Source organism: Canis lupus, chromosome 1, assembly GCF_003254725.2.
Source record: "Canis lupus dingo isolate Sandy chromosome 1, ASM325472v2, whole genome shotgun sequence".
Lineage (NCBI taxonomy): Eukaryota > Metazoa > Chordata > Mammalia > Carnivora > Canidae > Canis > Canis lupus.
The window spans coordinates 35,824,228-35,851,951 of record NC_064243.1 but is presented as its reverse complement, the minus strand read 5'-3'; the positions used below and the strand labels follow the sequence as shown (position 1 = coordinate 35,851,951).

The following is a 27,724-nucleotide window of genomic DNA, read 5'->3' as shown; positions in this document are numbered from 1 at the left end:
TAGAATTTAACTGTTCCTTATTACATAGCAAGAAAGTGGTACAACTAGAACTCTGCTCTTTAACTTTTGACTCTCAATCCTTGCTCTTTCCGTATCAGTAGTTTTTATATGGAAGTTGACATTTTTCCACATACCTTCAAAACAGAGCATACTTATCTACTTTTTGTGCTTCAAATTTTTCAGGCTGTCATGATCTTTTCAAAAATTCATTGCATCAATTAACCACCTTTTACATGCCATGAAAATTTTCATATGTAACAGCAAAATTACGAAAAAAAAATTTAACCTTATAAAAATTGTTTTGAGTTTCTATAAGATTTTTTAAAATGCTTGATTTGTTCTATTCATGTTATGCAAAAATCAAGAACAGAGTCTTAGAGGTGTTAGCAATGCTAAATAAATAAATTTCGTTGTTTAAAAATCATTATTCATGATGACTTTCCCAACAAATTATTTTATTACCATTTTATAAATAATGATTACCATTATGTTATATTTAATTTCTGTATTATTTATATGTTCAAAAAATCATTTAATTCATATTGTACTATTTCAATATTTAACACCAGAGTGAGCTTTGTAGAATACGAAGAGTAGCGAAGTTAGAGCCAAAAGACAGGTCTCTGGTCTTGCCATAAAAATTCATTGCCTGCTTAAAGCTCAGTGGCATCATGTGACCTTTCTGAATTTCAGTCTCCCCACTACTAAACAGGCAAGACATGAATGCCTAGCTCTCAGGTTACTGTAATAACTAAGTACTACCACACCAAAAAGTCTCCCAACCAGTGGCCAACTCTAAATGTTACAAAAGAAAAAATTTCATGTAAGATTATAGTCTGAAAGTGACTGAAAATCATTTGGTAATCATTTCAGGTAATCCAAATACTGTTCAAATAAAATGCCAATAAATCTCTTATTAAAGGCTTAGGGATGCCTGGGTGGCTCAGTGGTTTATCCTTTGCCTTCGGCTCAGGGAGTGATCCTGGGGTCCCAGGATTGAGTCTCACATCAGGCTCTTCACAGGGAGCTTGCTTCTCCCTCTGCCTATGCCTATGTCTCTGCCTCTCTCTCTCTCTCTGTGTCTCTCATGAATATATAAATAAAATCTTAAAAAAAAAGATTTATACACTAATGACTTTGTGCAAAAAGCAGCAATTTGTTGGGGTTCCCAAAATTATTGTACAAATAGTTTTACAAAGAATCAGGGATATTCAGTCCTACACAGCTGAAATCCTCAAACTTCAATACACCCAGAGGTGCAGACCCCCTGGCCCCACTTCCAGTGATTTAGGTCTGTGTGGAGCCCAGGAATCTACATCCTAACGAAGTCTTCAAGCAATTCTGGGCAAGAAGTCTGTCTGCAGGGCACCCGTTGAAATAAGTTCTTATCCTTCCTGATCTTGTTTCCATTTTGCATGAGGAAGGTGGTGACCACAAGCAGCCCTGCCCATCCACCCCAAAGGCAGCAAGAAAAGAAAGATACCGAGGTATTCCTGTAAACCCACAGGCTGGCAGACCCCCACTGGGAAGTACAAACTAAAGGTTAGCGTACTCCCCAAAATGACCAGTGAGACAGGAGCTGAAGAACAGAAGTGCCATCTCAAGGTTTCAGACCACAGGTCCTTGCGAACATCCCATCTCCAGGTTCCATACCTGTAACTGATCTTCCAGAACAGCAGTGGCACTCTCACCACTGTTTTCATCAACAATCACCACCATGTGTGTTAGTGAATTTACCTTCACCTGTTCCGCCTCAAGATCATTTTGCAAACGCTGGATAAAAAAAAAAAAAAAAAAAAAAAATTAAGGTACATGGTAATTTCTACTCTCTTCACATTTACCTATTTAAAATCCACTCAGCTGTCAATAGTAATTAAGGACAATTAATGAGGCATCGTGTTTAAATTTCTGATCATTACCCTAAGTGTTCTACTAATGAAACAAGGCCCTGATACATCTTTACATTTCATTATGAACCAAAGCAGGTTGAAAATGCAGTGCCATAACAGATCATAAACAGCATTCCATCACTCTTATTACAAGTTCTAACAAAAAAAAAACAAAAAAAAAAAACAACAAAAAAAGTGGAATAGCCAAGCCATCACTTGAGTAAATATATTAGAAATTAAGATAAGTATGTAGAATTTGTAAGACAAAAAAAAAAAAAAAAACTTATACAGAGTCAGATCATTTAAGTGAAGCAAAATGTAAGGTGAGAGAGGTAAGGAGAATGCTACTGGAAAGTCAGAAGCTGTTCAGATTAGCTACCCAGGAAAGCAATTCAGGATATATGGACCTTCCATTCTCCCCTTTTCTGTAGGAAGAGCACAATAAGCCATAAGATGTCTGTATATAGGTGATCTATTTAAATGCTATCAACAGTGTTGGCAAATGCCTCTTGAGTTGTGCTTAATCTATCTCTGAAGTTTTATCAGTTATCTAATCAGTTATCTTGATACTCCACTGAAAAATATAACTCATCAAATAATTTGCTGAGATGCTATTTCACTCTGCCTTTCCTTGACTATGAAAAGTTTTCTTCTAAGTTTGTGACCAAATTAAGTTGCCTACCAAATTTCGATTTATCATCTAATGCTTGATGCCCTACTACATCACAGAATCAGATGTGCTCCTAAAGCACAGCTTTCATTAAAGGATTAGGTACAGACAAATCTAAGGGTTTGCCTCTTTCCCCACACCCTGCATTAATGTCAACAGACTAGGGTCCTTAACCACTTACAGGTCCAAAACGAAAACCCTTGAGAGCTTTATGAATGCTAAGTACTTTCATAAGAAAACTACACATACCTCTATAACATTTTACCTGAACTTTCATCCATGACTTAAGAAAGTCACACCCCCACCGACTCCACCCTATCAGACACTGAATAGAACACTGAACAAAGTGTCCCATCTCTGCACTAATGATAGAAGCCATCAGCCCCTGAGAAGGCTAAGTGCTGCCTTTTTATATCTGATACAGTATAAAGAAATATGAGCCAGATTTACTTTATGATCTTCTAGTAGCTTTTGTAGGGATTTTAAATCATCATCCAGGGGGCAGGTTTCCATCTTCTGAATGCGTTCTTCTGTGAGTGTTAACCAGGCAGAGAGCTGTTGCAACTGCTTCTTTTGTAGTTCCATCAACACATCATGCAGCCTGTCCAGAGACAAACACACATCAGCCCCACTCCTCTTTCCCTTTGCAAAAGCAAACACATGCTCCAGGCACCAAAGAAATGGGGCAGGAGAATGCAGTTTTGTCTAACCATTTGAAGTACCATTTAGTCTTTAAATAGAGAAACAAGAAAAAACTTTTACTTTCTTCCTAAATGGAGTCAATTAAATGCAGTCAAAGGATGCAAAAAACAGTCCCCTCTATTCATATCAGAATCATTGTTTCTTCAATCCGGAATTCCTGCTTATTAAATAGGTGGAAATGGCAATGGAATACAGCTTGCTCCTTAATATACAATCCATGAAATAAAATGAACCACGGGGGTGGGGGGGAGGCTGCTCTAAAAAGTGTTACAAGATGGGGTTGTAGATAAATACTACACAGCCCTGTCTTCATATTGAGTACATGGTTAGCCGATTCCCATTTTAATACTGGGAAGAGACAACTGTCCAGATGACACGTTTTCTCCTTTTTTTGCTAATTTCTGTATTCCAACCTTTACCTTTCTCATTCGGCTAACATATCACAGGGGAAACAAAGATCACACAAAATCCAAACAATGTTACCAAAAGAACGGGGCAGATTTTACAAGGCAAGTTCTGAAATGATCTTGTCTTCACAGACACTCAGGTTTTCACTAAAGCTACAGTAGGCAAGTCAGTGGACAGAATAACGCGTCGATTTCTTTGCTTCCACTCACCGGGACTGTCTGTTCATACTATCCACCCTGAGTGCCTCCCATCTAGCATTTAGCAGGGTCATTTGTTCCTGAATTTCAAATTCCTCTTCATCTGACAGAGTTCCTTGCGTTATCAGCTGGTTTCCTGCCTGCAGGACACTGCCCACACTGCTCTGGTGCGCTGTCAGCTCCATCATAAAAGCCTAGAAAGGTACATCATTATGATTTGTGAGCTGCTCACTGAAGAAAAAAATCTTAATAAATTGTTAATGCCTAATAGCAGTGCTGCAGAAAAAAGGAGCCATGTAGAGCAGAAATAAAATCGACTTTGATCCAATTGTTTAAGCTCTGAATGTAGGAAATAAGCATCTGGCCTGAGTAAAAAGGGGAACAGATCTAAGGGGACAGTGTGATATCTGATAATACCAGCTATTTTTAAATAAAGGCTGATTGATTATGCTACTGATTGTGAACATGGGATTATGAAAAAATAGAATAAATAAAACACCATGTTCACCCAAGAGGAACTGCTTAAGAAATATTACCATTTTCTATTATTTTCAAATCAAAAGAGCAAATAAAACCTGTTAATATACCGACACAAAAAACTACTTAATCATAGGAAATCTCCACATATAATCAAATTGTTATACTATGATATGCATATTTCCTCAAAACAACAGGAAATTTTCATTATATAAGATTATATAGGAATACTGGATATGACGTTTGCTTATTGTGCAATAAATAAAAACAATCACTTTCTAGGGAGCACTCAAAATCTAAAGATTTGGTTTATTCATTAGCCATGCTGTGCTTTAACTATAACAATATAACTATAACTTCAGAAACAAGCAGTACTAGAAATTAATTTTTGTCAGTGGCTCCACAGAGTATATATAAGTCATGATAAGATTAAAATCTGAAATCTAATTCCAAGGCACAGTTAATCACCCACACCAATTTTATAACAAAGCACTATTTAAATATCACAAGTCCTAAAATATGGCATGATCTTTCTGCAGAGAAGTCAGTAAACAACAAACATCAGGGTAGCTCCCCTGATTAAGGTACAGACACCATGGTGGATATATCCTGTTCATCAGCTACAGATTATTTACTTCATGGGTAGTAAACTGCTCTTTGACTTCTTCTACATCATCAGAAATGTCATCCTGCTCCTGGAAAGTGTCCTCGGCAGAAAGCAACCAGGTCAGCACTTCCTCCAGTGCTATCTGATAGCTGTCCAGATCCGTGTCAACTTCAGTGACAGTGCTGGGGGTTTCAGCTCCGGGACACTCATGCTCCTCCTCTGGCGCTGAGCTCTGGAAAAACCAACCCAAGAAACATCCACAAGCATCGTGAAAATGAGAAGGTGTTCAACAAAGACACACTGTATGGAGAACAGTAAGGGAGGTACTACCATGACTCGGGCATTCATCCAGTTCTCAGAAGCTGGGCAAGCAATGCCATGAGCTCAGCAGGAAGCATTTATTAAGAGTGCCAGGAAGGCAAAGAGTACAAAAGTAGAATGCACTCATGGATTCTGTACTCAAGGAAATTCTAACGTAGTTGAATCACTTCTGAACAAAAATAAAATGGCTATTAGCAAAGTGATACATTCCATGGATCCAACAAGGGATGCTATTTGAGTTCACTAAGGGCTATAACAGGAAAGTTATATAGTGAGTCTGGAACATGTCAGACTTTGAAGGATGGATATAATTTAAAGAAAAATAGAGACTGGGACTCTGCTTTGACCCCCAGTTTTACTAAATAGCATTTAGCATTGCATTTTAGACACTGAAACACAGCCACACATTCAGGTGGGTGTATGCACTTTGTATTTCGAAGCCAACAGCCCTTGACTTTACTTACTGGCCTTTTTTTTGAGGACCCATTCAATAAAATTATCTCAAGCTCTTTCTAAGCAAAGCAGTATTTTCTCATATACCTTAGAATCTTATAACCAAACCAACTCTCTCTCTCTCACTCATCGGTTCCTATTCAGAACAAAACTTCTTTAAAATTTGTGTGCAGCCTGCCTCCACTTTATTACCTCTCATCCACAATTTGTACTTGTTTCACACATGCAAAATGTATACAGAACAATATATGAAATCCTCATATATTTTGCACCTATGTTTTGATAACATTTTCTTTTACTCCAGTTTGGTTTTGGTCCTCATTACTCACCTGAAAGGCTTTGGCCAATGTCACCAATAACCTTCCCATTGAAAAATTAATTTTTCTAGCATCATCTTTAGAGTGACCATGTAATTAACCAACAAACAAGAACATTTTTGGTAATAATGGTGCTAGACTACCCACATAAGCCAGAACTATTCCCAGAGATCTGATCACCCTATGTTTCTCCCACATGGCTAACTACTCCCTACGGTCTTCAGGGTCTCTTTTCCCTGCATCAGTAACACCACATTGGCTTTCCTCCTGGTTAAATAGTATTTGTCAACCTCTAAGTAATACATCTCCTCAAAATTAAGTTCCGGGCCCCTTTTTCTTTTCTGTATACTTTGCCTCAGGAGTCTCCTTCATCCCCCTTGGAAGGGCACTTAATTCCTCCAGCTACAAACTAGGGAGCCTGCCTTGGTTTCTCTTTCTTTCACCTCCCATATTTAATGTACAAGCAATCCTTACCTTCAAAATCTACCTCAAATCCATCCAGAACCTTCCATCTCCACAAAAACCAATGTCTGTTATCAGAGCTCAACTGCCTGCTAACCACTGTTACCCACATTCCCATCTCCATCCATTTGTCACAGAGGAGCAGAAGCATCTTTGGAAAACATAATCACATCAAAAGACTTCCCTGCTTAAAATCTTTTGTTGTTTTCCCAATGCGCTCAAGAAATAGTTTAAAATTCTTAACAGAGTTTACCAAAATACTGTGACAGCAAGAAATAGTGTGTGTGCATGTGTGTATATGTGTTGTGTGTATGGGGGTTGGATTTCAGGGAAGACTTCTCTGAAAAAGCCCCATTGAAATAGAAAAGACAGGAAAGCTTGCCACGTAAATAGTAGGTGGAGGAACATTTCATAGACAGAAACCCACATGAACAAAGTCTTGGGGAAGGAGAGACAATGTCCACCATGACTACAGTGCAGTGGCCTGAGATGAACTGCAGAGGTAGTCTGGGTCTTGTAAACGAAAAGAAAAAGATGAAGCCTTTAATTAGCATGAAGGCTGGAACAGAAAGAAAACATACACCAAAAACATTTTGGTGGAAGAGTCAAACAGACCTGGTAATCCATATACAGGAGTTAAAAAAATCAATCAAGGAGCAGACAGACAAAACACTGGATAATTAAGACACAGATGGTGCCAAAGACAGAGAAAGGAAAAATGAGGTAGGGTCTATGGAGATAAAATAACCCTGGATCATTTAGTACCAAACTTCTAGACTACAATGAGGACATCTGAGAACAAGGACAGTCAGTGACCAGCCAACAGTCACTTAGATAGGCACTAGGATTCATTAGAGGTAAGATGGAAGGTGACATTTAGCTGCAAATGTTCAGAGGGTATTAATTCAAACACCAGATGAGACTTTCAACTGAAATTTTCATCTACAGAGAAACGCAGGAAATATTTGCTGACCACCTAATGCTCTACAGCATATGTTTGTAGGAAGAGCCAGAGAGAAGAAGGCTGGCTATCAGTGATCACTGGGAAGTAGTGGGTGGCAAACTCTATCAAAGAGTAGATGATTAAAACTTGGTCACATTTTATTTTTTGAATTAACCTAATTCAGCCTCTACAGCATTAATGAAACTATGAAAATGAAGAGGTTAATGTTAATATACTTGCTCTTAATCAAACAGCAAATGGCTTCTGCAATTCTTCTCATGTAATCCTGAGCACCAAACAGAAATGATTATTTTATCTACATATCCTAAAAGGCAAATGAAATTTCCTTCCTTTTTAAGAATGGCCTTAATTGTACAAAGTAAAATATACTATCTTTCTAACAAAAGGAACCCTGATCCCATAACGAAATGATTTTAAAACCAAAAGGCAACCTTAGAAGATTATCTGAGTCACTTAGCAGCAGGGTACATCATTAATAAAGGATAATAGCTATGCTACTCAAGACAAATGCTTCTCAGCATTTTTTTCAGTCAATTATAAAACATTGGGGCTTTTCCTCAATATCACTGGACTTTTCAAAACTACTGAAGAGTCCTGGGTTCAGAATCTGGCCCATATCAGGACACCTGAGCGGCTCAGTGGTTGAGCATCTGCCTTTGGGCTCAGGTAGTGATCCCGGAATCCTGGGATCAAGTCCTGCATCAGGCTCCCCACAGGGAGCCTGCTTCTCCCCCTATGTCTCTGCCTCTCTCCCTGTGTCTCTCATGAATAAATAAATAAAATCTTTTAGATAAAAATAAAAAAAATAATCTGCCATCTCTTGCCCTCTTTCCTTCAATAAGTTATTTTCTTTTTCTTTTTCAATATGCTATTTTTTTAAATGGAGAACATAAAAGGATTGGCACCTACTACCCAAAGAATATCTGAAATAATAAGTAAGTTCTCTGAGCCTTGGAATATGAAAAATAAGTGCTATGTCAATTCAAACCAATGTCATTATATGAGAATTAACTAACATTTTTTTAAAAAGAACTTGTTCAATGAGAATAAATAGCAATGCCAAAACAAATTTAGAAGGAAAAGTTACAATGATGATAGCTGCTGCCTATTGAGTGTCTATCAATATCACTGTTAGGTGCCTTGATTTACCTTTAAAAGTAGGTGGCTTTATCCAGATTTTTTAGCTAACGCTGTGGTTGAAAAGGTAAGTAAGCAACTCAAAACAAACAGTAACAGGAATAAATTTTGAGCTTCCAAGCCCATGCTTTCTGCCTTTCCTTTCTAAAATGTATTTCTTATCATTTTGAAATCCATGTGTATCCCTTAGTTGCTAGGTTGCTACACTGTTGGACCGAATGACATTTTTTTTTTTTCCGAATGACTTTTTAAGGTCTCATTCAACTGTTAAGATTCTCTTATTATATGAATTGAGAGAACTAGTTAGACTAAAACAGAGTAAGAAAATACAGATTGATTCAAAACACAATATTTCAGGAAGAAAAATTCATGACTTTATATCTCCTCCCAAATATATTCTGATGAATAAAACTACTAGAAGCCTTTAATCGAAAACTTGCCTAGCAGCCAATTGTCAATTACTCCTCTTAAATATAAGAGGAAATAAAGCTTGTATTTTGATAGTCTTTGTGAGAATAATGATAAAAATCTTTTTTTTTTCCAGTGGCAAAAAAAAAAAAAAAAGAAAAAGGAAGATCAGCAGTTAGAACAAAACTAGGCTAATGTAGGAAAACCATCTTCTTCGGCACATGACAACAAAGATAAAATGAACAGATGATGGGAAAATTTAGGTTCTTTTCTTTTTTTTTTTTTTTTTTTTTTTTAATTTAGGTTCTTAAGCCTATCATGCAGCAGCATGCTCATAGTCCTGGACTCTAACTCCAGCCTTACTATGTGAAATAATGTATGTTCCTTCTCAATAAAATCAGTTGAGCTACAGTTTTCCATTATATGCATGTGATAAATGACAGTGTGCTGATAAACAGAATTTCTTATGCCTATGTAAGCTGAGAACCCAAGATGTTCTCAGTCAAGAAGAGAATCCTCTGACAGTGTTTTTATCTAATACCTAAGAGAAAACAAATATAGTAAGTCAAACTTTTTTAATAAAAATCGACCTGTACCTGTATACTAATCTCTCCTTCTTCACATTCTTTCTTATATTTCCGTGGGAGTGTCTCTACTTCACGGATGGCATCTAGAGTGACTTGCTGAGGAAGCACCTCAAACAAAGATGTTAAATACATAATTATGGATTTCTTGTCAGGAAGTTGAACGGCAACATCTAAAAGTGGAAGGAAAGAAGAAACAGCTTAAATTAGATGTCCAAAATAGGTGAATTGCTCAATATTAGCTATAAAAGAACTACCCTCAATACCCATAAATAATACCAGCATATAATCTTTCCAATACCAGAGCTCAGTAAATTTCTATTTCAAATAATAATAAAAGGGACAAAGGCAAAGATTATTTATTTCGTTCAGTAGCCCATTTCTTAAAAATCTTCCCTAAAAGCTTCCCCAAAATGTTCAGATTAGCTACCATTTAAGATGACACGGACATCATTTATAATATGAAAATAAGTCTAGGGCAGCCTGGGTGGCTCAGCGGTTTAGCGCCACCGTCAGTCCAGGGCGTGATCCGGGAGACCTGGGATGGAGTCCCAGGACGGCCTCCCTGCGTGGAGCCTGCTTCTCCCTCTGCCTGTGTCTCTGCCTCTCTCTCTGCGTCTCTGTGTCTCTCATAAATAAATGAAAATAAGTCTAGAATTCAACTCTGTAACATCTGTAACTAAAGTTTTCACATCGTATGCAAGAAGATCAGATAAAAATGCATTTTAATTAAATAACCCAAGATTGAACTGTTTCTCTAATAATTATGTTTTCCTAAACCTTTAAATCTTATGCTTATATCAAGTAACTATTTTCCAATGATGTAATTCAATTTCCTCCCAAACTATCCTACAAATTAAGTACAATAGTACTAATAGCTGGTCTGCAATAAAATGTCTTGCACCATAATCCAAAAGAAAAAACACTCCACAATCCTCATTATTTTTTCTAAAAAGGAAAAAAAAAAACTATTTTCCAAGTATTCAAAATTGCACAGCAAAATCAAGGTTGAAATTAAACACTGGGGCAGCCCGGGTGGCTAAGCGGTTTAGCGCCTGCCTTCAGCCCAGGGCATGATCCTGGAGACCAGGGATCAAGTCCCACGTTGGGCTCCCTGCATGGAGCCTGCTTCTCACTCTGCCTGTGTCTCTGCCTCTCTCTTTCTCTCTCTCTCTCTCTCTCTCTCTCATGAATAAATAAATAAAATCTTAAAAAAAGAAAAAAGAAAAATAAATTAAACACTGAACAGTACCTTCAGGATCTAACAGCTTTTCAATTCCCAAATAAGTTTGAGCTTTGCTGAAGGCATGTTCAAGTCTCTCAATTGGGGACATTTTGACAACTCTATCCCAGCTGAAGAGATCAGGTCTGAAATTATAACGCAAATAAAACTGAATGAAAATGAAATATGTGAACAAAAGTAGTCATTGTTATAATTTAATACATTTCAGTTTTAGGTTATTTTACTTTTACTTGTAAGTTTAAACAAAGAAATTTTTATCTTTTATATCTTAAAAACTTGTTAAATATATTTTTTAAAGTAATTTACAATATGAAAACAATAGGTAAAACATTCTAAGTTTCTTGTGTTGGTTTGGTACACCTATTAAAATTTATGAAGTAAAAAAAATAAAATAAGATAAAATTTATGAAGTAACCACAGAAAGATTAAATATGGCCTAAATTATTCCCAAATAGAAAAAAAAAAAAAAAGAACCTATCCATATAAGACAACAAAGAAAAAGGATACAGAAAAGTTGAAAGAAATGAGAAGCTTGAAACAAGAGGTACAAAATGAACCTAAATACATCAATTATTCCAATCAATGCTAATGGACTAAATTATCCAACTGAAAGACCAAGATTAGCAGAAAAGAAAATCCAGCTCTGATCTGCTTACATGATATTCCTACAACAAAGCCCTGAGAGAACTTCTCACCAATCATCCCCCACCATACTACTATTATATAGTATTTCCTTTTTATCTTGATGTTCTTTTAATTCAGCAAACTGGATATTATTGTTGCTCTGACTTACCCAAAAGTTGATCATTTTCTTTGAACTCTATCTGTTCTTGCATCTTAGACCACTTAATTTCTGGGCTTTGCCTGCCCTACTCCCACACTCAGTTCCTCCTCTACTTCATCTCCATATTCCTCTTACTCATTCCACTGCACCCACTGACTTCCAACATGCCAGGTACCTCCTGCACTCTTACCTAATATATTTTTCTTCAGCATGTTTACCATTTCTATATGCTATATCACCTACATTATCTTTTTTTTAATTGTCTTCCTCCTTCTATTTGAATGGAAATTCCAGGAGGACTGGGATTTTTGCTTGTTTTGTTCTCTGCTGTGTGCTCTGTATCCAGCATATAGAAAGCACTCCACATATACTTGCTAAACCAATTAAGTAATAGGGAAAAGTTTTGGCTAAAATTCAAGTTCTTCAATAACATCTCTAAACCAGCTAGGAAGAGAGGCCAATCCTCTTAAACTGATAAGGGAAAAGTAGAAGATACTTGGGAGTGGGAATTCTTTAGTAGATAAAAAGTGTATGAAAAAAGCTACAGCAAATAGCAGTCTTGGGGTAAACAATGAAACCGCTCCATTATGTAAAACAAAACATTCAGCTCACTATCACTAATTCAAATCAATATTGTATTGAAGGACTAAGCATAAATGAGTGGGGAAGAGAAGAAAAAAGGACAGAAGAAACTATTATGATTCATAGATAATCTACAAAAAAACCCTTACAGAAACATTTTTGGAAAATTTGGAAAAATTTAAAAAGTATCTAGATCTAAGACATAGAAAAGTCAATTGCATTTTTTTTTTTTTTTTGTCAATTGCATTTTTTATATATCAGCAAAAAAGCCTCTAGGAAATAGAACTTGAAACAATAAATAATTTACATATAATAAATTTTGCCTTTCACATTTAAATCTTGATGCATCTAGAATTTACTTTTGGGTATAGTGAGGTAAGGATACAATTTACTTATTCACATATGAGTAACCAGTTGTCCCATACTATCTATTCATCTGCTCATCTGCAACATCAGCTCAGGGGTATATCAGGATGGAGTTATTTCTGAGTTCTTTACTCTGTTAGGCTGATCTATATGCAACTGCCATTCTTATTGTCAAAACGGTAAAATGTTGGCAATTTCACATGACTCAGACCATTATTATATTGTATTTATTTTTAGTACTACATATATAGTCTTAATAAATATAGCTTCATAAATAATTTTACATCTGTTCAGAAGGTACTTCAATCTGGTTCTTCTTCAGGAATGTCCTGGCTCTTCTTGGGCCTCTAGTCTTTTGAATAATTACGTGTTTCACACACACACACAAAAAAAAATCAATTGTCTTTATTTAACTGAGATTGCACTGAATCTCTAGTTTCCCTTCAGTATGAGAATGAAAACTTAACACAATTCATTGTATATATTACTGGTTCATGCTGAATAGTGGGACTGAACATGTGAATTATTTTACATTTTTTAAACGTATAAATATGTAGGAGAAACTGTGGACACTGCACTGTGGCATTTAAGTCCTATGGAAATAATGACTCAGTGGATATTTTCTTCCATAATGTTTCTTTTCTTAATGTTTAAGGGTGTTCAGAGAGAAGAGTGGTGGTAGTGGGGAGGGGGCTTTAGTCAGGGTAGTAAGGGAGAGACAGAGAGGAGATACAAATTTGTAAGGCCCACATCTAAGTAGGATCATATCTCACTTATGTCGGTGCAGCACAGCATTAAAGGCCAGTCCATCTGTCCAGCTGGTGGTGAAGTTGAGGACGTTGACCTGGCTGTACGGCCTAGTAGACTGGCGCACCCAGCTCAGTAGGATCTTCTCACTGTTTGTCTGCTGCAGGTCTGACATGACATCTTTCATGACATCTTTTACCTGTTCAAAGAAACCATGCTGTCTAGAACTTAAAACAGTTGCTGCTATCATGTCCTTAAATAAGGAATATTCCATTAATTAACCATTATAGATCAAGTAACTGATCCACAAACCAAGGAGGGAAGCCTCAAAAGAAACCAACCTTGCTAACACACTGATCTCAGATTTCTAGCCTCAAAAACTGTGAGAAAATTAATTTCTGTTGTTGAAGACACATGGGTTGTGGTACCTTGTGATGGCAACCCTAAGAAACTAACACACAAATGATACATTTTCAATTTCTATTAAGAAGTAATTGAAAATTTCCCCACCTGCCAGTGCAAAATGATGCTCCAAAGTAATCCCAAAGTCAGTTTGTGATTTCCATCTACAATGTCAGTTCCTCCTATATTCACTAAATCCACCTATTAAAATAAAAAAATGAAAAAATAAACTCATAAGACAATTTTGCCATAGAAGTGAAGATTTTGTTTTGGCACCTTTGGACAGCAATATAAGTCAATAAAAGAAATTTCACTTTAGAGAATCAGGTAAACCTAAATCTCAGAAATGTATTATTTATACAATAGATCAATAAAGTAATCAGAAAAAGGAGGACTATTCCTCCACTTACAGAAAAGGCTCAATACTTATAAGAAAAATGTTTCCAAAACTCAGTTGATGACAATGCACAGAGCAGGTGGCTGGTTTGACAATAAATAATACTGATCGCACCAAAGGCCCCCAAAGTCACAATGCACACTTACATTATTCTGATGCAAAACCTGCAGCACTCTGTTGACATTATTTAAAGCATGTACCCTTGTGGAACCACGTTCCTTTGGCTAGAAAACAAAACATGAAATCAAATGAGACAGAACTCTCCACGTTGCCAACAAATACAGACCCTGAGATGTACACAGAACAGCTCGGCGTGCAGAGCCCCTCTCTGCCAAGAGCTCTGGCTGGTTTCTTGGGCCACCAGGGAAGCTAATGTTGACAGAATGCAAATTATCCCACTAACATCCTGAGATGGCAGGGAGGATTCAGAGGCACTATCCCAGATTCCAGGTAGCATTACAAAAGCCCACTGGGAAGGCAGGAAGAGCCATCTGGGGCAAGGTGATCTGGGAGGTTCCTTTCTGCCTCACTGGCCAGGGAATCTTATCTGAGAGAGGGATCAGCCTCTCCAACAGGTACCTCCCCACCATCTGGAAGGCAAAATGCAGACTATAACACCTCACACTTCGGCAAGAAAGGAATTCATCTTCAGGAGTGAATTTCTTTATACCTTTTATAGTAGTTCTACCTCTAGTATTAAAGTTTGTGGGCAGCCAAGGTGGCGCAGCGGTTTAGCACCATCTGCAGCCCAGGGTGTGATCCTGGAGACCTGGATCGAGTCCCACGTCAGTCTCTCTGTATGATGCCTGCTTCTTTCTCTGCCTCTCTCTCTCTCTGTCTCTATGAATAAATAAATAAAATCTTTAAAAAAAAAAGTTTGTACCCATAAAATGCATCCTCTACATTAGTGGAGTTATTTCTGTGTGAGTACAAAGCACCTGCATGTAAAGTAATAGAGTTGGGTTTGATGAAAAAAATAAAAACAAAGAGAATACTGAAAAACTCAATAAAAATAAATGTCATAGCTTTTAACAACTCTCCAAGAGTTTATTAAATAACATTTTAGGGGTGCCTGAGTGGCTCAGTCAGTTAAGCAGCTGTCTTTAGCTCAGGTCATGATCTCAGGGTACCAGGATGAGCCCCATGTCTGGCTCCCTGCTCCAAGAGGAGCCTGCTTCTCCCTCTCCCTCTGCCTCTCCCCCAACTTGTGTGAATGTGTGCATGCTCTCTGTCAAATAAATAAATAAAAATTTTTAAAAATGAATAAATAACATTTGAATATGTTTTCTACAACATCTAAGAAAACAAAAAATTATTTTCTAATGTGCTATCAACTAATATCATATCATATATGATATCATATATCAACATATCTAACTCATATCAAAACCATATGCCCATTTTCCATATCTATTCTTCTCTGTAATTCTCTCCTGTGCTTTCTGAGAGCAATAAGTATAATAAATAGTTTTTACCTTTGATAAAAAATAGAGGCCTCTATAAAAGCTTCAATATTACACTATCAAAGACTCATTGAAACACCTTTTTTAAAAATGTTCCCATTTGGGCCTTTACATTGTAAGTACCCCCCAGAGAATCTTCAAGTATCAGTAATGATGAGAAGACACTCCATTAGCCTGGTTCTCAAAGAAGACTCCTCTCACCAGTGATGTTCCTGTGAGGCCTTCCAGAAGATCCAGGAGCTTCCTTCCATCTTTGAGGTCTGTGAACATATCATTGATGGGTGGTTTTCCACTCTATAAAAGAAAAAGTAAATTATCAGTTTCTTCAGCAGCAGAAATTCCATACATATGTGGCAAATAAATGAGTGGTTTTGGGTTTTTTTCCAATTAAAAGTCTGGATGGGCAGCAACTATTCAGCTTTGCCTTATATGGAAAGAAATGTAATACAGAGAAACTCTGAAATCCAACACGAATACTTTAAGCTGAATGCTATAAATTGCATTATTCCTTATATAAATTGCATTATTTCTTACAAAAGGAGTAAATAAACCTATAGTTAATGTCCATATGCCTTGACTATGGTGTATATTCCTGAGAAAGAATGATAAAAAGATGCACTGAAAATGTAAATGAGCATATAGCACCCGGGTGCAGAGGCCAATGAAAAGTGTGCAGATTCTCTCATTCCATTACTACACTTTGCATTCACAGTATGATGGCGTCTTGTGGCATTTCCATTACGGGAACAGGTTATTTTGTCCACAATTTCAGCTCTCTGGTGCTACACCTATACTTCTAGCTATAAATTCTAAACAATTATGACATATTAGGCTCTGTGTCTAAAGTGAGGTACCAGTCCAGTATTTTGAATCGCAAAGCTTATAGAATTCCTAAACTCTCATCCCCCGATTGATAAATAGCATCAATTTACACTGACCAACAGATCCTAGTGTCTGATGCCAGAAAATCATAGCCACTGACAGGCAGATCCTATGTAATATGATGGCTGTATGCAAAAGGATGATTACTACACAGAAAATCAGGAAGCCTCAGTTTTGATTCCAGTTTGATCATTAACTGGAATTAAACTGGTAAACCTAAATCAACTGCTTAACCTTCCTCTAAATCACAGGCTAAAAATCCAATAAATAAAATTATGTGAAAATGTCTAGACAACTATAAAGCACAATGTAATAAATGTGACATCACTATCAAATTATTCCTCTTTAATATGAAATCTCCACAGAGATTAATAGTTCTAGTTCTGTCAATTATAAAGATATTTTATAACTGACAACTATTTCATCGTCTTCACTTTTCACTTTAAAAAAACATAGGGGCACCTGGGTGGCTCAATTGTTTAAGCTTCTGATTCTTGGTTCAGATCATGATCTCAGGGCCATGGAATCCTGAGATGGAGCTGGTGTCAGGCTCCAAGTTCAGGGGAATCTGCTGGAGAGAAAATTTTCTCCCTCTCCCTCTGGCCCTTCCCCACAAGCTCATGCTTGAAATGGAGGATGGTAAAGGGAGCCATTCTGAGGTTTCCTAAAACTCAGTCTTTTCCATTCTTTCTCTTCTCCTGATTTTTTACATTTTTAATTCAGTATAAAGTATTGTCAACTAATGATGACTAGCATGGCTTTTCGATAGTTCACACGCTCTACATGAGGAGAAGTAGGGTAAAGTTTTCACCACAGAATCAGTCAAAAAATAAACTATGACTTATTTGTGTCTGAAACAAAGCTGCTTTTCTAGTCCCACCTGCCATTCTGGTGAGCAGTGACGGTGTCAGGGACACATGGATTATGTCCATCAATCATAATAAAAACTGATTTGCATGATGTGGGAGGTAGGGCCTAAGGGTCTGAAGGTGATACTTCAGGAGGCAGAGCAAGGAAGAGCTCTTTGTACACTGAGACATCCTACCTGCCATCAGTAAAAGCAAAGGGAAGAAACGGCCCTCATCATCTACTACCTCTACTTCTCTCTAAACCACCCGAATATACTTTAGAGAACTAACCACCAAATAATCAGATTCCCTTTCAGGGACAGATGAATAACTCTGCTCTGAGAGTGAAAAGACAAGAATATAGATAAAGCTCATGCAAGAAGCAAAGAGGGATATATCTAGGCATAAAAAGGATCTTAAAAATTACTGATAACAAGTGTTGCTAAATAATGTCTTCTCAAGTCCACTATCCATTTTCAAACAAATGAAAAAAACATAAACCAACATAATATAAATATAAATATTAGTCCATACAACAAATAATTATGGGCAACTAGGTGGCTCAGTGGTTGAGCATCTGCCTTCGGCTCAGGGCGTGATCCCAGGGTCCTGGGATCGAGTCCCACATCAAGCTCCCCGCCTGCTTCTCCCTCCGCCTATGTCTCTGCCTCTCTCTATGTCTCTCATGAATGAATAAATATAATCTTTAAAAAAAAAACAAATAATTATGAATGGCCATGAGCCATGTAACTTTGGGCAAGTTACTTGGCCCTTCCACATCTATTTGCTCATCTGTTAAGAACTAAAATGACAGATGTTCAATAAATGTTTGATATTATCATTCATTTTAGGAGTATAACTTCAGTGTTTCTACTGCCATAAATGTGCCATAAAATTTCAACAATATCTGAAGGGATGAAAAAAGCAAATAAGCACTTCATCCCAGGCAAGAATGTAAAAGCGATTCTGAGCTGGAGTACACATTAGTGTCAATTCAAAGAGGAAGATCTTTTAAGTCCCAAATTCACTAATATGCTGACCTGGAGAGATATATCCCATTCCAAAACCATGAACATGATAATACTGGAGCACACCACACTGTGCCATAGGTCTGTACCATGAGACAAGCCATAATTCAACAGCAAACTCACTAGATTCTTCCCTAAGTTCCACTGTTTGTTGGACGGCAAAGTAGGAGGCCTTAAGAAGTAGCATCAATTTCTCTAGATGAGACACTCTTTTCCTCTCTCGCTTGTCTAGTTCTTAGTTTACTGAGCAACAAACCTTAAGAAAGGCTCCCTCGGAGCATTCTGTTGAAACAAACATGACCCAGGCAGGGTCCTGTCCTTCTAGAAGTCAATCATTCACACAGTATAACCAGTGCCCTTACTTTCTTTAAAAACATTAAACAAACAAAACCCTACAGTAACAGCAACACAATTTCTTTATTTTGTTTCCAAATTTCAGATGAATGTTGATGGCAATCAGGAAAAAAACGTGTTTTGTGCTATGTCCCTTTCTCCAACACTCTCTAACTCCATGCCAGTGATGGTGTTATCAGTATATATTCCTACTGAGAATCCTCAAAAGGACTGCACCTGCAGGATAGCCAAGGAGAGGAAAACACAGCCTGTGAATCTCCTCACTGGACAAAGTAAAAAAAAGGTACCTGGGCTCCTACGAACCCAAAACCATGGTTCAAAGCTTACACAGAAAACACATACCCAAACTCACCACACACATGGCCAGTCACTGCAAAATATTATGTATTCCTGACAAATACAACTTAGGAATGTCCCATATACAGATGGAAAGAACCAGACTCTGCCAAAGAGCAAGTTCCACTTATCACCCAAGACAGTAACACCTGCACATACAATTATTCAGTGCTCTGTGCCCTATAAGGTGAGGTTGGAAAATTTCTGTTGTAAAGATCCAGAGAATGCCTAGTTTAGGCATTGCTGGCCAGGTGGTCTCTATCAAAACTACTCAATCCTATTGTCATATGAAAGCAGCCTAGACAATACAGAAACAAATGAGCCAATCATAATGATGACTATATTCCAATAAAACCTTATTTGTCGACTCTGAAATTTAAATCTCATATAATATCCATGTGTCATGAAATAATTCTATTCTTTATTATTTGCAACCACCTAAAAATGTCAAAACCATTCCTAGCTTGTGGACCATACAAAACCAGGCAGTGGAAACATGAAATGTTCTTAGGCAGAGTAATAGCAACCACTTAGATATGTTCTAAGAGATTTAGAGAGATTTAGATGTATTAGTTACATGTATTCATTATTTCTTGATAATAACATTTAAAAGTAGGGAAACGAGAGAGGTAACGTGACAAGTGAGAGGGGAAGAACCAGGATCTAATGCTACAGAATCTGGTTCCAAATGCATATTCTCAAAGTTTGTACTAAGCTGTCAATAAAATTACAAGGGGATGAGAGTGTGACATACAAGGAAGAAAATACTTAATTGATCAGGGATAGAATACAGGAAGTTATATTTAATGACTTCCCAAAGAAAGCAACAAAATATATATCAGATTTAAATGAACTCAAAATGAAGACAGTTTTTTTTCCCAAGCACACAGCTTTAACATGGGGCCCACCCTGGAAACTGTTTGGAAATGTCAGAGGTCATCATTGAATAAAATTAAAAACTGATTCATCCTGACAGTCAATCTCTTATTTAGATTTTTAATTTTTTTGCAAAGACATATTTGCAGAGACTTCTCTGACAGAGAAAATACAGTTTAATAATTCAATCAGACAAATATCTGGTAAATACCCCCTTTGTGCTTGGCCCTGCAGAAATGCCAAGTTCAGGCCACCCTCTTTATTCACAAGAGAGGGTTCTCACAGTTTTCCAATAAACACAAAATAGTACAAATGAACAATCTTGGACTTGGAATATAGATAAGTTGTGGGTCACATTTAACCTTAAAAAATTGAAAAAGCAACATGATATGGGTCCAGATGACAGATGCTGCAAGTAACTAGCACTGGCAACTTCCTCCTCCAACCCTCTTGCCCTGTACTTCTGTGCACTCTCCTGACACTAGCTTTAACCCCACCATTATGACAAGAGGGACCAGCATTAATACCAGCAGCTGGGACACAGAAGCTTCTGGATTTAAGAGTGTCAGAGGATAGAAGCAAACTGTCATCACAATGCATGAGGAGCAGCCAGGGTCTGCTGGAGGGCAGCGGCAGAGAATACTGATGGCAATATGTGACAGGACAACTGCATGAAGCAAACCCGATGGGCTCTATCACACCCAGAGAAATCAGCCCAAAGGCTGGCAGTAACAGCCAAGCTCACTTCCAGCCACCGGCAGCCATGCAGGAATCCCAGCTCATTGTTGGCAAGACTTCTGGTTTTTCAAAAGAATCTGGAAATCTCGGGATCCCTGGATGGTGCAGCGGTTTGGCGCCTGCTTTTGGCCCAGGGCGCGATCCTGGAGACCCGGGATCGAATCCCACATCGGGCTCCCGGTGCATGGAGCCTGCTTCTCCCTCTGCCTATGTCTCTGCCTCTCTCTCTCTCTGTGACTATCATAAATAAATAAATAAATAAATAAATAAATAAATAAATAAATAGATAGATAGATAGATAGAATCTGGAAATCTCTATTTATCTGTGTAATCTCCTGATATTTGTAGTTTCCGAAAACATGGTGCCTATCAACAAATTGTGTCCACAGCCATACCAGATCATCTCCATGCAGGACATAACCACACAGAGGTGAGATGTAAGTTTATTCAACAGTGAGTCCTCTGAGGAATTGACAAACTCTGTGGAAAGGACAGACACACACATGCACACACACACAGACATCACACCATCCGAAGACTAGAGAACATGACTTAATACAAAACACCAGCAGTCATTAATGGCTCAAACCAAAACACAAAGTAGTTGCTTCATATCCTTTTTTTTTCCCCACTCACTCCCCACCTCATGTTTCTACCTCCAAACACACATTTCAAACGTAACCACTTCCCCTTGTCATCATGGCTCCTGCAGGACTAGCCTAAATGATCCCTTTGCTTCTGCAGAAGAGCTAGAATAACTCTAATTATAGGCAAAGGACTCCCATGAAAGGTAAAGACTATCCAAACTCCAAGTAAAAGATCCTCTGGGTTCAGGTCCCCACCCTGTCTCTAATCTGACACTGTCTTTTTTTCCTCCTTCTTCGATACTCCCAAATCACAGTTATTTCCGTCACAGAGACCAAGTTTTTCAGCAACAGCACTAGTGCTAAAAGAAATTTTAAAAAATCTGCAGAAGATTGAATAAGAAAGTAAAATTTAGGAAGTGCAGTTTGGAGTTCTTAAAAGGGCAAAAGTGCTAATTATGTATATCAACAACCAATCAACCAGAGATAGAATTGAAACTTGGATTTTCCATCTGGAAGACTGATCAGTGCCTTCTCTCTGGGGTGCTGGGTTGACACTGACCACCCGAGGCTGACAAATGCAGGGCTTGCTTTCAAGGCCCTCAGAATGCAGACGTAAACAAAACCAGTATCAACACAGCATGCTGAGCACATTAAGAGGGACTCGTGAGCTAGTGTGCTTCTGCCAAATCTGTACCGACAGATACAGTACACAGACAGAATCTGTCCTATGATTTACCTAATCTCATTATAAATAATTAAGTTACAACTGAGCATAATAAGATGAGTGAAAACAAAAGTTTTTAAATGCTTTCACAACTAACATCTCATATGGTATCTTAGAAACAAATAATAAATTTGGGCTCTTTGACACTGTTGAGCTATTTCGTTATTTGTTTATGCTCTATTCTCAAAATAGGATTTGAGGCAGCCAATGCAATTCAGTTACTATTCCCACTGTTTACTGTGTGTGTGTGTGTGTGTGTGTGTGTGTGTGTGTTTGTGTGCACGCGCGCACCCGCACACGTGTGTATCGTATTCTTGGATATAAATGGCATATACATATATTAAACATATACTATATAGCATATATATCATATATACCATGACATATTTGCATTCTTCTCAGATTCATCTGAGATTAAGCCAATGTCCCCAGCCTCTGATAACATATTATAAGCTTTAGCATCCCTCTCTTTTATTCTTTTTGATTGTTTTTGGCAAAGGGTTGGTTATTTTCAAAAATCAAAAGAAAAAAGCAATTTAACTTAACATTTCTTTTAATATTTTTAAAAACAGAATCTTTCATTTATGAATCCCAAATCTTAGCACTGATGCAAATGTAGCATCCTTTTAGCTCTTGTAATACTTCATTTTTTAAAGAGTCAGTAAATCTATCAGTAAGCACCATGAACAATGCCATTTTGGTTAATTATGTTTATGTATGAATGTATTTATGTATGAATGTATTTTTTTAAGTTTTTGTAACAAAAATGTTATGCTTTTTCTCGTGGTGTTGGGATTAAATGTAGTTGAAGAATATTTTCTTTGGATTTATTCTATCTGATTTTTTGTAATATGTTTTATTGCATAAAATAAGTAACAGATTACAACAAACAATAGTATCTCTAGCCAAGATTAAATAAGCAAACTGATAAAATTAGGCTCATCACAATTATAAAGTTATAGCTTCACCAATGAAATGAAGACCTCTGATGGTCAGTAACCATTTTATGATTCCACCCCATAGGGAAAGCATGAAAGCAGCATTTCTTTTCCACCGGAAGAGTGATAGCAAAATGAGTGCAATGAAATGCCTAAGGAGGTCTTTAAATACCTTCCAAAGGAAAGCCAGCAAGATTGCTACAGTCAAAGAACCAGTGAGCATGTGGCTCTCGGCCATTCTTTTTAAGAATTCAAGGTGGTCAGCACAAGTTCTTAAGAACTGAAAACGATGCCATTTAGAAGCTTGCTTGGAGCTAGGAGGGAGGGAGGAAAGAAAAGGAAGGAGAGTAACTGGAGAAACATGGCTCAGGTCATCACACTAGCAACACATTACAGAGCAATGATTTATGCACTATTCACATAGGAATCAAATCAATGATTCCTTAAAAAAAAAAAATACTGTAAAACGCAAGTAGAACCGAATAGTATCTTTCTGAGAATCAAAAGTCGTACAGCATGTAAAAAGTTTTACCTTGATTTTGGGTAAGCGAAGTAACTGCGATAGGGCTGATAAATCCAGATGATAAGTAACCGCACATGAAGCTCACACAGCTGGCAGCCAGAGGCAGGGCCAATTGCATTATCCAGGAACAAACAACCAGGTGAGGTCTACAGGCTGAATAAACCCGTCCCACTTGCCTACCAGGCAAGGTCTGTAACAATACAGCTCATTCCATATATGTACAACTGGCAAAGCAGTGGAAATGTTTGGAAAGTGCTGTTCCTCAAAAGATAGGCTACCATGGGGCCACCGCAAGGCATTCATTATGATACTGATAATGATAATATTAAGGTAAATAAAATGACACTGTATTTAATAAAGGAGAGGCAGCTGCCCTGCCCTTTCTTTCCCCTTACGGTCTCTCCTTAAAAACACAACAGGACCAACTTTTTGGTCAGGAGTTAAATAAACTCCCAACTCCAGCTTTCTAATTCAAGATAGCAAAGACTTCAGAGTAACTCTGGAGTCTCCCAAGAGAAAATACACAAGAGACCCAGGCAAGGTACATCCACTTGTTCTCTCCAAGAGATAAGTGTTCATCATTCTTTCTTCGACTTCACTGCATATTTGTGTGAAGTTCTGTCCAGACATTCTGTTTGCATTCACCCAATCTCATAGTAACACTCAATAATAATAAATTATGTTTGCTCTGTAGTCTATCAAATAGAGGTTTTTTTTATTGGCAGGATTTTTTTTTTATTTCTGCAACAGATGATAAAAACAAAACTAACAGCATCAACTCTCCCACTTCCCCAACCAATCTGGCTCCACTCATGGTTGGCAGGTGACTACCACATGTAGCAATTGGAGCTAAAGGATTCCTAAGGTTAGGTACAGCTGAAAATGGGTCTACTGTCTCCTGGCTCTGTTTAACTGAAAAAGCTTCTTTCCCCCAAAACTGTCACCTCTTCAACAATGCTGTCCTTACAGCTCACTGATCCATACTGGCTTAGGCTTACCACCCCTGCAGCAACCAGAGCCCATTTCTGAATGTGGGACTGTAGGGTCGCTCAGGCTGAATGGAAAATCAAGGTACAGGTTGGCTCTGTTCACCCCTTTGAAGGGAGAAGGTGAAAAGGCATTTCCCCTCAGCAGGTCAATCTCAAAACTGACCCTTAGTTACAAAACTCAGCAAATACTATCAAATTTGCTTAACAATTACAACTACTAATAGGCTCAGTCAAAATCATTTATTAAGTACTCAATACGTACAAAACACAGCATATTAATTTTTTTTACTGTAACCACAGTAACCAGATGAAAATTATTTTGCAAGTATAATATTTGGAACCAATACAAACAAAAGAAATCAAATTGAATGAAAACAAACAATAACAACAGAACCAAATTTACAGAATGTAGCCAAAACATAGCTTGGAACTGTTTAGGAATGCAGAGTGCATTTTATTGTTTGCTTTTTAGGGGTAATGGTGAGAAAACATACACTGAAACTTCTTAAGGAATCAGCTTCACAGTTAACAGTGTCTAAAACAATTAGTTGAGTTGCTGTCCTCATGTTCATGAAAATAAATCAACAGTGGACCCAATGTGTAACTCTCAAAGCTCAAATCTCTACTGTGAATGCTACAGATTGTCACACAGGAAGCCTGTGCTGTCTCCTTCACAAGACTAAAAGGAAGGATGAACATCTACAGGCTGCTTTTCTTGCCCCATCTTCCACAAAGCTCCCTACACATCTTCTGCTCTCATTTTCGGGACCATCAACTTCCAATGTAAAAAGAGAAGAAAACAATGAGACACTACAAGCACTGTCCTACTGTCTCCAAAAGGAACACCTTTGAATAGCTCTCCACATTGAAATCTATTTTTTTTCTTAAAAAAAAAAAAAAAGGCTTCATAGATTTCCTTTTCTGCTCCATCAATTCAAATTTCAAGTTTGGAATTTAGTAATTTATATGAAAACTTGGCTCATCTTTGTCTTCAAAAAGAGAAAGGCAGAAATCTGCCCAAACTGAAGTTCAGCATTTTTCAGTTTGCACATTCTCTACCTAACCTTTATTTGTTAAACCTCTTTTGAGAATCGCCTCACCAAACTGATAAAAGAGCTTCTGCAATTTGTACATCTCAGCTCTGCCAGATGAGCACCTCTGAAAGTCAGCCAAAGAAAATGCAGGCTGGGAGTCAGAAGAAAGTTCCCAACAGTGAAGCAATGAGGCCATCGCTGCCTCCCTTGGGAGACCAGCCCACTAAGAAACCAGACACTCTCAAAAATGAGAGGGAACCAAACACTCAAGCTTTACCCACCAGACAATGGAATAAAGTGGGTTTAATGAGCCAATGCTTTTTTTTTGCAATTTCTGTTTTAAAATATATGTGTAGCACAGACCAGGGATACCCCAAGGTGGGGTTTACCTGACAGGGTCCTAACTTAGCATTCCTAAGTAATTATAATCTTCCATAATGTTTCATAATAATGCCTCAATATCTCTTAGCAATATGAGGAGTAATTATGATCAAGTGTGCTTTATAGCTAAAGGAATAAAAATCAAGTGACCTGGAAAAATTGGCTAATAATTTGCCTGAGGTCATAAATAAATGAGCAGCACATCCAGGAATAAGTGTTAAATTTCCTAACTCTTAGCACCTTTAGATAATCACTTTCTCTGAGCTCTTCATAACTTTTTAAAATCCAGCAACCATAAGTTATTCTACACTGGGTGACTTCTCAGAATTCCCAAACTCCAAAGCATATTTCTATAAATATTAACAAGAATTTGCAGCAAAAAGAATATATATTTATAGTGAATGCTGTCTTAGCTATCATTTTTCTTGATATAGTGAAAAATCAAAAATGGTTTTAGATCCGTATTACTGAATATTCTCAAGTGCTTCAACAATCCCTTATCCAGGAGTGAATTGAGCCAATTTTAACTTTTAAATCTCATTTTTCAACACCAAATTTAATAGGAGGATCCTACTTGAAGAATCCTATGCAGCGAATGTGAGAATCATGAATTAAATCCAAAAGGTGATTTAACAATCTTTCCAATGCAACTCCAAATAAACAGGTAAATAGGGAAATTGCATAGTTAGACTTGTTTGTTCATTTTTTGTAAGTAATGCAGCAAAACATATTCATATATAGCTTTGCACAGTGGCAGTATCGTAGCCAATGAAGTTTATCCGAGGCGCAATTATTGCTAATTGAAAACTTTTCCCAAAACGTATTCATATCCATGAAGTAACACCATTTATGCCATTTTGCACTCAATTCTTTACTCCTACCTCTTTCCAATATAACCACTTCCAACTGGTTTATAGATATAAAGTATAAGGAACTTAAATATGTTTCTGTCACTATCATTCACTAATCTATCAAGTCTATAAATGCTCACTGGGGGCCTCCTAAATGCCAGAAGTGGTGCCAATGAACAAAATAAACAATCCTTGCACTCATGGAGCATCCCACTGTTTAGGAGAGGAGAGACAAATATTTTCAGGTGCAAATATTTCAAGTACAATTCTGATAAGTGCATCAGCAGATAATGCATTAGGAGTATGGAGTATAGAGCATATGCATATCTTACCCTAGTCTGGGAGCTCAGAAAAGGTATCTTGGGGAAATGACATTTAAGCTCAGGCAAGAAAGAGAAGGAGTTGGCCAAGAAAAGACGGAAGAAGGAGCAAGGGTAGAAGCCATGAGTAGGCTCATCGTGATGGCTAGAGCACCAAGAGGGAATAAGAGTAAAAGCAAAATGCAATCAGGAGTGGATTGGAGGTGGCAACAATTTAGAGCCTTAAAAGCCTGAACAGTGGGCAGTCACTGAAAGATTTAACTGAAGAGAAAGGTTATTGAGACTTACACTTTAAGATCACTCCGGCTACTCTGTAGAAAGTAGAAAAGAATAGGTAAGGGGAAGCATGGCATGACAGAACCAGCTGGTAGATTATCACAGTGGTCCACGTCTTCAGGGATAATTTTCAGTAAAAAAAAAAGGGCAGTAAAATCCTGACTCTCATACACATGTGACTTTAACTTATTAATTGACAAGAGAACCAGTGAGGTGTTAAACCGGTCCAAAGGAGAATTCAAAACACAACATGTTTATATGCAATAAAGGAAAGCAGAAATAAATTTACAACAGATGCAAAAATAGGTCTAGCCAAGGGACAGCAATCAATTGCACTCCACCTACTTTGCATTTTATGGATAAGAATCATTTGCATTATTATCTGTTTTCTAAAACTCTCAAAGTTGTAGAGCTGCTCAAAGATAAGAGAATGCCAATAACCCAGAGGTCTGAGTTTGA

The 27,724-nt window shown here is 37.5% G+C and overlaps 1 protein-coding gene and 1 pseudogene across 10 annotated transcripts in view; one reads left to right on the top strand and one right to left on the bottom strand.

The window, feature by feature from the left end:
- UTRN (utrophin) overlaps positions 1-27,724 on the bottom strand; it is a 497,383-nt gene that overhangs the window by 360,723 nt on the left and 108,936 nt on the right. For all 10 annotated transcript variants that reach the window (XM_049113409.1, XM_025422487.3, XM_025422483.3 and 7 more), the window contains 10 exons: positions 15,782-15,874; positions 14,264-14,341; positions 13,829-13,921; positions 13,345-13,517; positions 10,849-10,964; positions 9,609-9,769; positions 4,979-5,182; positions 3,879-4,060; positions 3,010-3,160; positions 1,654-1,773 (listed from right to left, as the gene is read on the bottom strand). In XM_049113409.1, coding sequence (XP_048969366.1) covers positions 1,654-1,773; positions 3,010-3,160; positions 3,879-4,060; positions 4,979-5,182; positions 9,609-9,769; positions 10,849-10,964; positions 13,345-13,517; positions 13,829-13,921; positions 14,264-14,341; positions 15,782-15,874 — 1,371 coding nt within the window. The remainder of the gene's footprint in view (positions 1-1,653; positions 1,774-3,009; positions 3,161-3,878; positions 4,061-4,978; positions 5,183-9,608; positions 9,770-10,848; positions 10,965-13,344; positions 13,518-13,828; positions 13,922-14,263; positions 14,342-15,781; positions 15,875-27,724) is intronic.
- Positions 26,558-26,686, top strand: LOC112645755 (U4 spliceosomal RNA; annotated as a pseudogene).